Here is a 12,783-nt window from a genome sequence, read left to right as displayed (position 1 = left end):
GGAGCTAGTGTGTCAACTTCCAATATTGACGGAAAGTAAATGGACTGTCCACCGAATATGAAATATGTTGTGTTCGTTATACCATACCTCAGACATATTCGGTTACCATTAAAATTTCAACAGCAAGGGAAAGGCAGCAAGTACACGTATGCGTGCCTCCATCTGTTCATCTGCAGTGTGCATACAGCGCAGCTAGGGCTGTGCTCAAGTATTGCGTGCTTCACCCACGCAACAATTTTATGTTCCCAAGGGAAAGGTTCAGTACCCGCACATGTATTTGTCTTGAACTTCGATTCTCACAAGTTTGCTTTGCAGACTGCAAATAAACAACTTGCATGGGAATAAGACCAGTCAGAGTTCAGCTCTCCATCATGAATATGTATGAGGCATGGTAATGGCAAATGGACACCTGATGCTTTGCGCAGTGGTGCCATGTTTCCCTGTAACCTTGTGACAAAGCTGGTGCCCTGCACAGCAGTGGATTCCCATACTGACCAGACTTTTAAATGTTAACTTTGTGCAGACACTGATGTTGACCAGCCATGTTGGCTGCATTACATTTCAGATCATGTAAGGGATTGTCTCAAACCTGAGAACATTTGTTTCTCAAAGTTTTGCCAGCTAAGAGGCATCTAGGATGTTTCCATGCTTACCACAAGGTCTGCAGCCAAATAGATTGGAAAACTTGGCAGTCCTGGGCAGTTCCCCAGGATGAATAAAATATCCCCATGAGGATGCCAATTGGAGGTTCTAAGTGTTCCAAGTTTTGAGACAATCCCTGCTAGAAACTGTCCAAGACTCTTTGCATAAGGGATGTTAGCATGTGCGCCGTCGAACATGTAGTGCTCATATCCTTGGAAGAAGAGTATGCTTTCATGGTCCATGGCGTCACATGTCCACTCAAGCTGCCTATCCATCATGGTGACCTTGTCCCCTATGGTCACCCGTTCACTTTAACCATTTCTTGATTCTGGTCCTCTGTCCACCGTGGTCACCCTGCCCATAGTGGACACTTTACACTGGTTACTTTTAGTCTTTTGGCTGATGGAATACATGCACAAGTTGGTTTGACTGTAAATGTCTGCAACCCCCTATGCAAAGAGTGGACTGTTCCTTACTAATCTCCACCAATAACCAACCTCCATTGATCGCCAGCTGCTCATATTTACCCATCATGCTCCACCTAGCTGACCGCATCTGCTAAATAACGTTACGTTAACTTAATATGAAAACAGAAATTGAAGCATTTGTTATGCTTTGGCCAAAGAATTTCAATAACACTGGTCATCATGGCAGCATGCAGTTTAATTTTTATCAGTGTAGTCTCAGAAAGTACATGTAGTTCCCAGCAACACTCACCTTACAATAACATGAATGAACTTATCAAAACCAAACAGGGTATGCATGACACTTAAGTTCATTCCAACTTAAACTGCAGTTGACTACCAGAATCCCAGAAAGTTTTTTTCCTTCGACTTTATGCCGAACTTAAGAAAAGAATCAACATTCTGCCTTCTGTGTTCTCCACTGTTTGTTATTCGCCGGCCATATTGTCTGTCTTTCTGTGTGTCATATGTGTCGTACCTGGCAAAGCACATTAAAGGGGGCTAGTCACTATTTCCCTAAGAAGTGGATTCAGTATTCCAACCTCAAATTTTTTTTGAGGGGGGGTGGGTGAGAGGGGGGATTGAGCAGATTAATACTCCAAAGTGAGGGAGGCATGGTAACCATGGATATGCATTCTTCAGTTTTTCATCCAATCAGAAACAAGATAGAAACCTTTGCGCAAAGTTTTCACAAACCCCTGAGTTTCAAAGCTTTGAGCTGTTGAAAGCTTTGGAAATCAGGTTTTCTACTTCAGGCCAAGATTTCCACACCAAATGTTGATGTGCGCATGTACATGTACAGTTGCAGATCCTGCCTGTCGAATTGATTATGTATTTTGCTGTAAAAACCTCAACGTTCCAAAAATCTGTTTTGCATGAGACAGCTGGTCTTTGTTTTGCTCCTAAACCAGCCGTAAGCAGGCCTTGCCCCTGTCTTTTTTGCCATCCTGTTGTGTTTTTTTGTCTTTTGAATGGGCATTGCAGTGGGGGGACCCAAAATTAAAATAAAATTAAATAAAAGAAAAACAATTTAAAAGATGAATCGCACAATATAAACTACCAATTTGCTCAGAAAAAAACAACTTGAAATTCCCCCCTTCCATTGTTCATCACGAATGAGTGCTTTGATCCCCCCCCCGAAAAAAGTCCAGGTGATGCCCATTGTCTTCTGTTTGTCTGTCTGCTCTCTGCCTGTCTGTCTGCTGTCACTATGCTTTCTGCTCTTTCAGTCCCTTACTAATGCTGTTTTCCCCCTGCCTGTCCTCTTACCTTTGCCAAATTTGTGTTTGTTTTGAGCATAGCAACAAGTTGGCATGGCTGTAACTGGAATATGTCCACTTTCTGTTGACTCTTTGCATGGACTATAAAGGGGATGTACGAGAACAAATGCAACATTCACATGAACACAAACATGCACATCTCATCAAAAACTGAAGCCAAAGAACGTAATCATTGCGCTTCACATTCATAAAAACCACTTCATCTTTTTGGTAGGAAAATGTTTAATATAATCCAGCTAAGATACATACTGGTATGTACTAACAGCATGGTGTGAGAATATGAGACAAAAAAGCTCTAAACCAATAGTAAACTAGACATGCCAATCAACGCTCCAACATCTGAACAGAGGTGTGCCGCGTGCTGTCATGTTTGATTCGGTGACCTTTGAACCCTCCCCAATCTCCCCCGGCTCTGTGTAGGAGCAACGCTGGGTAAATTGAGCAGCTTCCGGTCGAGCGGGTTCAACACGGGCTCGGCTAAGAACCTTACCCTCGCCCCGAATGCAGTGAGCCGGAACGGATCGGTGACGGACTACGACCTGGGAGCCAAGAAGGACCAGGACCCGCGCAAAGCGGCGCTGTATATCTTCGGAGAGAAGTCCCAGTCCAGGGTGAGTCTGCATGATTTGCTCCCACAATTTCGGTACATGTAGATACTCACATAGTTAAACCGAAATCTGGACAGTTGGCCATTGTCCACAGGATTTTAGTGTGAATTCACATATCTCCTCCTTATAATAAGCGATGCTTCACTTAGGTACCGTAGTTGAACAATTTTCGCTTTGTAGGGAATCATGTTCAGGATCCAGTTTCATTAAACACAATAACTATTACCGAGCAGTTTTTTAATGCAAGCAATAAGGAGGGAACCATTTGCATAATTGTATGTAGTGGACCACAAACGCTGTGAGAGTGGCAGCCAACAGCAACATGTGATTGACGATAGGATTTCAAGAAATAGTTCCACAAGGGTCATACCGGTGTGACTACATTGCCACTGTGCATTGTTAAATAGCAGGTTGTTGAGATGCACAGTAGTTTGTGTCTTGACTTGTTCCAATATTGCCTCTTGAGCGCCTTCAATTCTAAAGATATCAAAGAGTGAAATTTTGATGTCAAGAATTGAGCTTGGGGTGAGGGAACCAGTGATGCCCAAATCAGGCAAAACGTTGAGTCTTGCAAGATATACATGTGGGTGTACTTCAGCTTTTACGGCATACGCAACCATCCTCTGCCATCCTTCAACTCTTTGCGAAAATGGTAACACTCCTTCCATCTTGTTTTTTTTTCCCCCAATGGTCAGCCTTTCAAGTTAGAGCAGTTCAACAAGTGCGACTTCATCCCCTACGACTTTCACGAGACCCGCCAGACCAAGCACAGCCTGAAGAAGCTGATGAAGGCCTGCGTGCCCAGCACGGTGCTGACCGACCCTGAGTGTGGCTTCCACAAGCTGGTGGACGAATCGGAGTGGTTGGTTCAGGTAGGAAGAGCACCGTTGTAGGCGAATCCTTCACCCTAAGGATTCCCCAACCAGCCCAACTCCAACATCAGGGATTGTTGGAAACTTGGGATGAGTACGTGCTAGTAACCACACTGGGTACACTTGTAGTGCTCTTGTGAAGACTGGCAAGTACTTATGAAACAAGGTTTTGGGAAGTATTCAACAAATTCAGAAACTGCCACAGTTGTCGTTAAATGTAGAGTGGGCATTTCTTCAAGGTTTGTACGCCCTTTTAAGTGGAGCAATTTCAAGGGGTTCATCGTTGATATTATCCCTGGTTCGGTGATGATAATGAGAAAACTCAATACAAGACAACTCAAACAAATGTAATTCAGAAAAAGTAGCGGTGATCATACATTAGGAGAGGATGCCCTAAAGTAGACCTGTAAATATTTCACCTGACAGTAGACTCTTCCTTACTGTCATACATAACTGTTCGGGGAAATACCCTGCCTGCTGCCACCAACACGCAAAAGTGTGTATTTGCCTGCAACTGGGGACCCCCTATTGTTCCTCTTTTGTTTGTACTTTAACTTTTTTAGAAGACCACCCATATGTTTTGTACACAGTTGTCAATCGGGGACCCTCTGTCAATCTGGGATCTTATTGTCCTCTATTGTTCAGGGTCCCCAATTGAATGCAGAAACCAACTCAAGCTTCCCTGTGTGTTGATGCGTTAGCCTGAGAACCCCCTGAATTGCATGTCATTTATTGTCACTCTGCCTTCTACATGCAGATCCAGAGTATTATGCAGCTGGCTGGTGCGGCGGTTGACCTCATGGACCTTCAGGGATCGTCTGTTATGTTCAGCTTTGAAGAAGGCTGGGACTTCACAACTCAGGTGCGTAGTGTGACCCTTTGTAGGGCCTGGGCAGTTGTGCAGGCGCCATGGCTCAGACATGCACAGACCACGTTGTCAAAGTAATATAGTGTAAGCAGTTGCTAAAAATGTTTTTAAAGTATAAATGCGAGGGGAAGATGGGAAAACCCCTGATTACATCGTAAGGGTGTACATGCATGTGTGGTCCTACATACATGCTACAGATTGGAGCAGACATCATCTGCTTGTAGGGTTAAATGTATGTCTGAATGACTTGGCTAGGGCTTGAAATTACACACAACTCTATGAGATGTGTCTACAGCCATAACCATAGACTCGTGCATATTTTTGAGTCACAGCCAAGTCATTTGGATGTGGTCTTGTACAAACATTTCACTTTCACATAGGTTGCCATTACACCTTTGGCAGGGTTCTGGTGAATGAAGTTAACAACGTGCATATATTATTATTATATATTGTCTGATTGTTTTCTATGTCAGGTGGTGTCGTTGGCCCAGATCTTGATGGATCCATACTACCGGACCCTGGAAGGCTTTCAGGTTCTGATCGAGAAGGAGTGGCTGGCATTTGGCCACCGCTTCACCCATCGGAGTAATCAGACCATGGCCTACCAGGCCAGTGGGTTTGCGCCGGTATTCCTGCAGTTTCTGGATTGCGTACACCAGGTAGGTGGCAAATCGTCAACCGACTAAATTGTGAACATGAGTCCATTGATCTCACCTCTTGTTTAAAAACTGAAAGAACTTTTTAAACGAAGTGAGTTTCAAATGGGGCCAAGAATAAGACAGGTAACTAAATACTTTGATCTTTGATCATGCCAAACCCATAAAGGAGGAACACAATGCATGTGTGGTGGTCTACCCTGTTCCATTTCTGGGCATGATTACATACATCCACTGTTTTGTTTTTCACTAGTGATTTATACCCCGTGAGATCAGGCATTGTAAATGTAAAAACTAAAACGTGAAGGAGGGTAATATTTGTTCTCTACTGTTATGCATCTTCATGAGCTGCCTTTTTGCTGACCTGCAACATCTTGAAATGCTTTTAGAATTTTAGAATCGAAATGATTGAATTTTTTTCCTTTTTATTTTATATTATATTTTGTCTGGTTCCCTGCTGAATATCTGATTCTAGAAATAAATGTTGGAACATTTGACAAATCTGGAATATCGGGCACAACCCCGACCTAGAATCTCTACCCTTTCAGACCGCAGCACGGCATGTGTGATTGCGCGTACACGTACATTTTTTTCAGATAATGGAATTATTTTTTGTTCCTCACTTGCAGGTGCACACGCAGTTCCCCATGTCCTTTGAGTTCAACCAGTATTTCCTGAAGATGATTGCCTTTCACCACGTCTCCAATCGTTTCCAGACGTTCATGCTGGACTCAGAGTACGCGAGGTTTGAAGCAGGTAAGAATCTCTCGGAGGGCATTAAACCACTTCAAGATGTGTATAATACGCAAGGATTTCCTATGCCCTAAACACGGAAGACAGTCAAACACGTGGTGAAGCCGAGTGAATCTGTGTGTCAACTTCCCATATCAAGGGGAGCTAATATTGAGTACCCACCTGAAATAAGGTACTATATCTGTTTTATCATACCTCATGCATATTCGTTTGCCTTTACAAAATCAGGGATCACCTAAAATGTTAATCAACATGCACATGTTTTCATGTGTAGTTAGGGCAATGTTTCCACATGCATACCATTCTATAGTAGCATTATAAAGCATTGTGTAGTAAACTGTGGCTGGCTAAGAGTTCTTTCTGCGCTTGCCTGTTTGACTTGTGGGCGGCAATAAAACCGGCAGACGCATAATGTTGACTGCACCAGTGAGAATTTGGTTGTTGATCATAAAAAAATCCTGCACTGTGCCGCTGTGAAATGACTTTACCTGAAATAGTTTCTTCCATTGGTATTTAAACCCATTATCAATCCTTTCAATGCCCCTTATAATCTTCATTTTCTTTTACGAAGCGTCAACCCAGTTTGGCCACTGAATGTTCATAGCTACACCTAAATGGTGAAAGCTCATGTCCTCTGACCTCCCCATTGTTAATGGTGTGAGGGTAGGATGAGTAGAAACCTGACAAATCCTAACATCCTGAGGTAGCTCTCTGTGACACATGTCTTAAGGATCAATGTCAAGGAAAAAGGTTTTGCTGAGGGATATTCAGAGGTGAAGTCATTCACTGCAATCACCTGTTTCCTAATAACAGCAACCCAAGTCTTTGAGGACCGGAAGCCTACATCCGAGGAGTCCGGTGATCTCAGCAAGTCGAGGATGCCCATGAGATCCTTCTGGGAATACATCCTTAAGATCAACTGCAAGCAGCCGCTGTTCTACAACCTCATGTTTGCTCCCCACACCCCGGTAAGCCCACCATGCTTTTTATTTTAGCCAGTCAGTGGTATACATGAGTATATTCTGCTTGGCGTGTTCTGAGTCCATCAGCTTGCAATTCTCTCTTATTTTTTATGACCCAGCAATGCAGTATTGTAGAAGGTCTGGTAGTACAGGGATGGAGGTTTTACTAAGGGAATAAATATGCGCTTGGCCTGTCTTAAACATGCATTTAAGACTGGCTCAGGAGAATGGATGCTGCGGCTCGGGCATTATCAATGTTCAGTCTCCTGAACGCACGCCTTTGGCCTTGATAAACTGGCTCTTGCCCTTAGGGGAGAACCTCTTCCTTTGGAAAACTGATTGGATCAGCTATGTTGAATGCACTCAAACCTTTCAAGGGCTTTGACATCTGCCGCCAAAATTTTCAAGTACAGCACACTTTCTGTCTTCAGTGAAAGCGTAGCTGTTTTCTTTATGCAGGTCCTGAGGCCTTACACCAACATCTCCAGCCTGCGCATCTGGGATTTTTTCACCAAGGAGGATCTGGCGGGTGGTCCCTCCTTTGACCGGGAGCTTTTTGACCAGGCTACGGCCGAGGACAAGGACATGCCCCTGGTACCATCGGACCGACGTGTCATCAATAACTGCTACGACAACGTGGCCCAGGCTGAGCTCGACATGCACATGTGGTACCTGGAGGTAGGTCACTGAGCAAGGTCCGAGGCCATAAATAGACCGTACATATACACGCATGATGGTTTTTCTAGTTGAAACAAATTTCAGGTATTTGTCTCGTTTCATTTCCTATCATTTCCTTCATTTGGAACATTCTGCACTGTAGTCATTATACTTTTAGGGGTCTTCAGGGAAGTATCCTATTTTCCCTCAGAAGTTTTTTTCATTATGGTTTCTATCATTGTTACGGAAATGAATCTTGACCTACAAATTGAGGAATCCTTATGACACCTTCACGATCGTGGATTTCTGGCATTAATGCCTGAGGCTGACAGGATTTAGCTACGGTACATGTAATACAATTCATGTACCTTGCAATTAATGCAGGTACCTTGTAGTTCACCTGTCCACCACTGCCCTCACTGGATGCTGGGAAGAGCAAATGCATGAAGTAATATCTGCTGAGCATTCATTGGATGCAATTCATTTGAACCAAAACATGGGTCAACACTTCCATGCATGTGTAGGACATGCAAACGCACAGGACTGGGATAGCAAGTATCAACCAGCAATTCTTTGAGCATCCGTAGCTGTTACTTACTGATAATTCCTTTTCAGGAATTTGTGAAAGGCATTTGCTCTTGAGCGAACTGCACGCAAATGATGATGATTTCTTGTCGGTTTGCAGGAGATGATGCAGTTGGAGGGGGACCTGGGGCGTACCCCGCAGCACTGGAAGACGAGGCTGGACCGGGCCCAGAAGGGCTTCCCCAGCCGAGCCCGGCGGAAGTCGCTGTCCATGAAGGAAGCCCAGCAGCAGAGCATGTCAGCTCACAAGAAGACCACCATTGACATCTTGGTCAAGGTGAGCCTAGGTTGTGTTTCAGTTTCCGTCTGTGGCTTTTTGTTGACTTAGTTTGTTGACCAGTTTCTTGGAAACTATAAGCCAACTAAAAAATCAGTTTGTTTTGCGAGATGACCCTTAAACCATGTACTGTTGTCAAGTTCACTGGTTGTTACTAGAACCCCACTGGTGCTTGCTTCCTCCAATGTTATACTGAATCAAAAGATGGAAGCAGATTCACTATAAGTGTACTTTGAATTTTTTAAGCCTACAGAGGGGTTTTGTGTCAGAGCAGAGCCTGAGATGGAAACCTACCTGATTACTTGTCGCTGGCAAGGATCTTTATTCTAAAATCCAGCTCATCTTTTGTTAATGTAATGGGAGACTTTTGAAATGCTCAGTTGCACACTGGTCCCGTGTGACCGATCCACTGTTGTTAGCAACATTTTGAGCATGCACACATAAGATCACGCAACACATTTGGGGACCTGTCAACTGGGACCCATATGTTTGCCAGCACCAAGCGTCATAAAAGTCTCCACTGCATTATGTTTCATATCAAAGGATTCATAGTTGATGGAAGGAATTATAGTTCCCTTGATGGAGACGTTTGTTTCCCCCTCCCCCACTAATGACAGGGCAAGAACATCACCGAGCCCCAGCCCAGAGGATTTGCCTTCCAACACCGCTTTGAGGCCCACTCCTACATGACACCCACGGACTGTGACCTGTGCTCCAACCTGCTCTTTGGGGCTGTCAAACAAGGCTGCAAAGGTAATGACATGGCTCAATGCATTTTAGCCCTCAGTGTCGCGCATTTCAAGGGAACAAAATTCAGTGCGCGATATCTGTCCCTATGAACACTCTTGATCAGGGAAATTCATGTTGGCTGTTCAAACCTTCGTTTCCTTTGCAGTGCTGTGGGAATAATTGATCTTTCTTTGCACTTGGAACCATAAAGAATGCACACGGTTCCCACAGTCATGAAAAATCTTAGAAAGTCATGGAAAAGTCCTGAGAAATTGGGAACGATTAGAGTGTCGTGGAATTCTCTTGTCCTCTTAAGAAATAAGTGGAAAAACCATGAAAATCAGGATCCTGCAAGGGTTATCTTTGATGGGTCACTTTTGATGTAATAACAGAATAATGATAAATTTCTAAGCTGTCTTCGTCAGCCTGCAGTACTGCAGTGGTCATGACAGACTTCCACTTTAAAAACGATACATCTTTTCTCTGCAAAATGGTATTGAATGTCATGAGAATTGTCAGATTTTAGTCCTGGAAAGTTGTGGGAAAATCATGAAATTTAGATTTTTGAGGGAACTTGCCTGGCAGATTCCCAGTTTTGGTTGCTGTAGAATTCAGTATTTAGATCATATTCTTCAGTGTTTGTACTTGATTCAAGGAGGCATCTGTGTTGAATGTATTCTTTGCCAAATATGTCACTTGAGATATTTGTCAGCCCGTATATGCCTGGCTCCTGGTGTTCAGGTTTAGTGTCTTTGTTTTAAAAGTCACTGATAAGCAAAAGCAGCAATGAATATTGAAAAGCACAGTCGTCAGCTCAAGTCGTTAGAATCTCACAGCATGTGGAAAATCATACCTGCCAGCTGTGCAATTTAATTAGAACTGTCCCAATTTCTACATTTTCGGACTGCCCAAAAAATCTGAGCATTCTGCTGTCCATTAAAAGGAAAAAGTCCTGGCAAAACAAGGTGATACGTGTATTTGCTACATGTATGTCAACGTGGTAGCCCTTACATATATATATGTACTTACATGTACATGTTAATAGCTTCCCTTGCGCAGCTGCTGTTGTTTCACTCCAGGCTAATATTAAGAATGGGTATGCCGATTTCGGACTTTTCAGTGTTGACAGAAGTGGGAAGTCAGAGATGGAAGGCATGCATTGTGGATGTTCCCAACAAGTGAGGAACATCAACAAGATTGGCTTTGGAGAAGTTTGAACTTTATTCTGGAAATTGGCAGCTACTGGACCTTAAGATTCCCTCAGTTACCTGACATTGACAGCATGGCTTACATGTATGCCAAATGATCGTTTTCTTTACTTTATAGCAAAGCTTGAAACAGTCAAGGGTTAACTCAAGCAGAGTGGCCATTTTGGTACCAGGAAATTTGCTGCATGGGGAACACTAACTGAATGACTTTTGTTCACCTCCCTCAGGAATGAAGTGCCTGGATTGTGGCTACAATGCACACGAGGACTGCGTGCCCAAGGTCCCCAAGCAGTGCACGCGCCGAGGGTCCACCAAGGAGCCCAGCTCAGGCCCCTCACGGCCCACCTCGGATGAGGTGACCAGTGCCGGTACCCCTGTTGCACCAGCAGGTGTGTCAGGTAGGAGAGTGACACTGGCAAAAAAAAAAGGGAAACACCAAAAGGTCATAGGCGAAATGGGGCATTCATTAACTTAAGTCAGCAGGGTACCGATCGCTGGTTGTGTGCATTACATGACATGTTGGCCGGTGACCACATTTTGCACAGATAATATATATTGTGTTCAGCCAGGCCAGATTCCATTCCAATCACCTTTATTCTGCACCAAAGGCAATTCTGAACTAAAAGTTAGCGTATTGCTCAAGTTAGCCAGGAAATGTGGTTTCTGGGCATGTGTACACCCCTCAAGTATTGTGTGCTTCCTTGGTTAGCACAGAATGTTTGATGCAAGCACCATTAGTGCGGAATATTGATCGTAGTTGCAGACTTCTGAAGTTAGCAATGCCATGAAACTGTGTCCTGCTCTGTCGAATAGGTCAGTCACAGCTACCCTACAGGGTCTGTAGTGATAGTTCCATAGAGCTATAGAACTCAAAGACGGTTTGTTCAGCTTGAGCAGGTCTTCGGCTGAAATTTCACTCCCCATTGAAATAGTGTGCATGCAGGGCTTGTTCTCAGTGACTGAGAATTGCAAAGAGGCACCTGGCTCTTCCGTGCCTAGAGATTACAATGGCCATGTCCAAGTATCCTGGTTACAGCTAAAAGTAGCCCATATATACTGGACACTGTATGAGGTAAATGCATGAAGCCACTATTGTTGGGCTTCCATTGGTAGCTGTCTCATTTCCAACTGTTGCTAAGAAATGCAAACCTGACCAGACATACAGCTTGCCCCAAATCATGTGACACAAAAACAGGAAGTTAGGCGGTATCTGCACCCCTACCCGTTCAAGGTGGTTTTTGCACACTCTCTTATTACCTCTTTTACCTGTTCATATGTCCTTTGTAGGCTATGAGTTATTCTATGCCAAGATTGGCGAGACGAGGACCCACGAGGGATACCTCTACAAACGGGGTGCCCGACTCAAAGGTTGGAAGCAGAGGTGGTTTGTCCTGGATTCCCAGAAGCACCAGGTAGGTCTGTTGATTCTCAGAATTTACCCGGAGGCCTCGTTGCTGTCTAAGTGACGCCCCATGCAGGCTATGGGCCGTAGATATCCGGATGTTGTTGATATTGTGTTGCTGGCTTTGTTGTATTGCAGCTGCGATATTATGAGACCAGGAATGACCCCCACTACAAGGGTATCATTGACCTGAAGGAGGTGGAGTCAGTCCAGCCTGCCTTCCCCACAGCAGGTGCTCCCAAGAAGTGCGACGATAACGCTTTCTTTGACGTAAGTCCCTACTTTTCTCTGCTGTCCAGACCCGGAAAGTTTGTTATGTGTTGTCCAGTTCTCACTCACCAGTCAGCCTGAGTTTGGCACCTGAATTCAGGTTTTTGGCCAAAGTGTGGCCAGAGTGTGGCCAGAGTTTTCAGGATTTCAAGAAGCTATTAGCGACCACTGTAATGTCCCTGGGAGGACTTTGTAAAATGCCAAACCGCAGCAGTGAGCATTTACTGTCACTTTACTGAACAGTCTTGCTCCAGTTGTAAAAGAGTGTCAAGTCTTCTGTCGAAATCGTCAAGAGAGAAATGCTCAAACCACCGTTTATTTAGAGCCAACTCTTCACAGAAGAAACTGACGGTCTCACAGTGTTATCCACGAGCCTTGTTCTAGCACCTCCCCTGCCATGCAGATTTTCTGACGGAATATTAGGTCTTAGAAAAACACTGAAGAGGTGGTGTGGCAAAAATTGACAAGTGAAAAGATGTTAAATCCAACCCACCTTCACTGTAAATGGAGAACATGCTATTGTCCCGTTTTATTTTTAATGCAATACAAA

General features: G+C 44.1%; 1 protein-coding gene across 13 annotated transcripts in view; it reads left to right on the top strand.

Annotated features, from left to right (window-relative positions):
• The window catches only part of LOC110977966 (myotubularin-related protein 13-like), a 92,237-nt gene that overhangs the window by 74,897 nt on the left and 4,557 nt on the right, over positions 1-12,783 (top strand). For 10 of the 13 annotated variants that reach the window (XM_087130261.1, XM_022232526.2, XM_022232522.2 and 7 more), the window contains 12 exons: positions 2,807-2,997; positions 3,690-3,866; positions 4,624-4,728; positions 5,208-5,393; positions 6,020-6,146; positions 6,957-7,111; positions 7,565-7,783; positions 8,448-8,624; positions 9,242-9,377; positions 10,789-10,959; positions 11,849-11,973; positions 12,102-12,233. In XM_087130261.1, the coding sequence (XP_086986387.1) occupies positions 2,807-2,997; positions 3,690-3,866; positions 4,624-4,728; positions 5,208-5,393; positions 6,020-6,146; positions 6,957-7,111; positions 7,565-7,783; positions 8,448-8,624; positions 9,242-9,377; positions 10,789-10,959; positions 11,849-11,973; positions 12,102-12,233 (1,901 nt within the window). The remainder of the gene's footprint in view (positions 1-2,806; positions 2,998-3,689; positions 3,867-4,623; positions 4,729-5,207; positions 5,394-6,019; positions 6,147-6,956; positions 7,112-7,564; positions 7,784-8,447; positions 8,625-9,241; positions 9,378-10,788; positions 10,960-11,848; positions 11,974-12,101; positions 12,234-12,783) is intronic. The other 3 variants (XM_022232529.2, XM_087130262.1, XM_022232523.2) reach the window with 2 other exon arrangements.

This window comes from Acanthaster planci, linkage group LG20 (assembly GCF_054643075.1).
Source record: "Acanthaster planci isolate LZ-2023a linkage group LG20, COTS_SCS, whole genome shotgun sequence".
Taxonomy (NCBI): Eukaryota; Metazoa; Echinodermata; class Asteroidea; order Valvatida; family Acanthasteridae; genus Acanthaster; species Acanthaster planci.
This window is presented reverse-complemented; position numbering and strand designations above follow the sequence as displayed.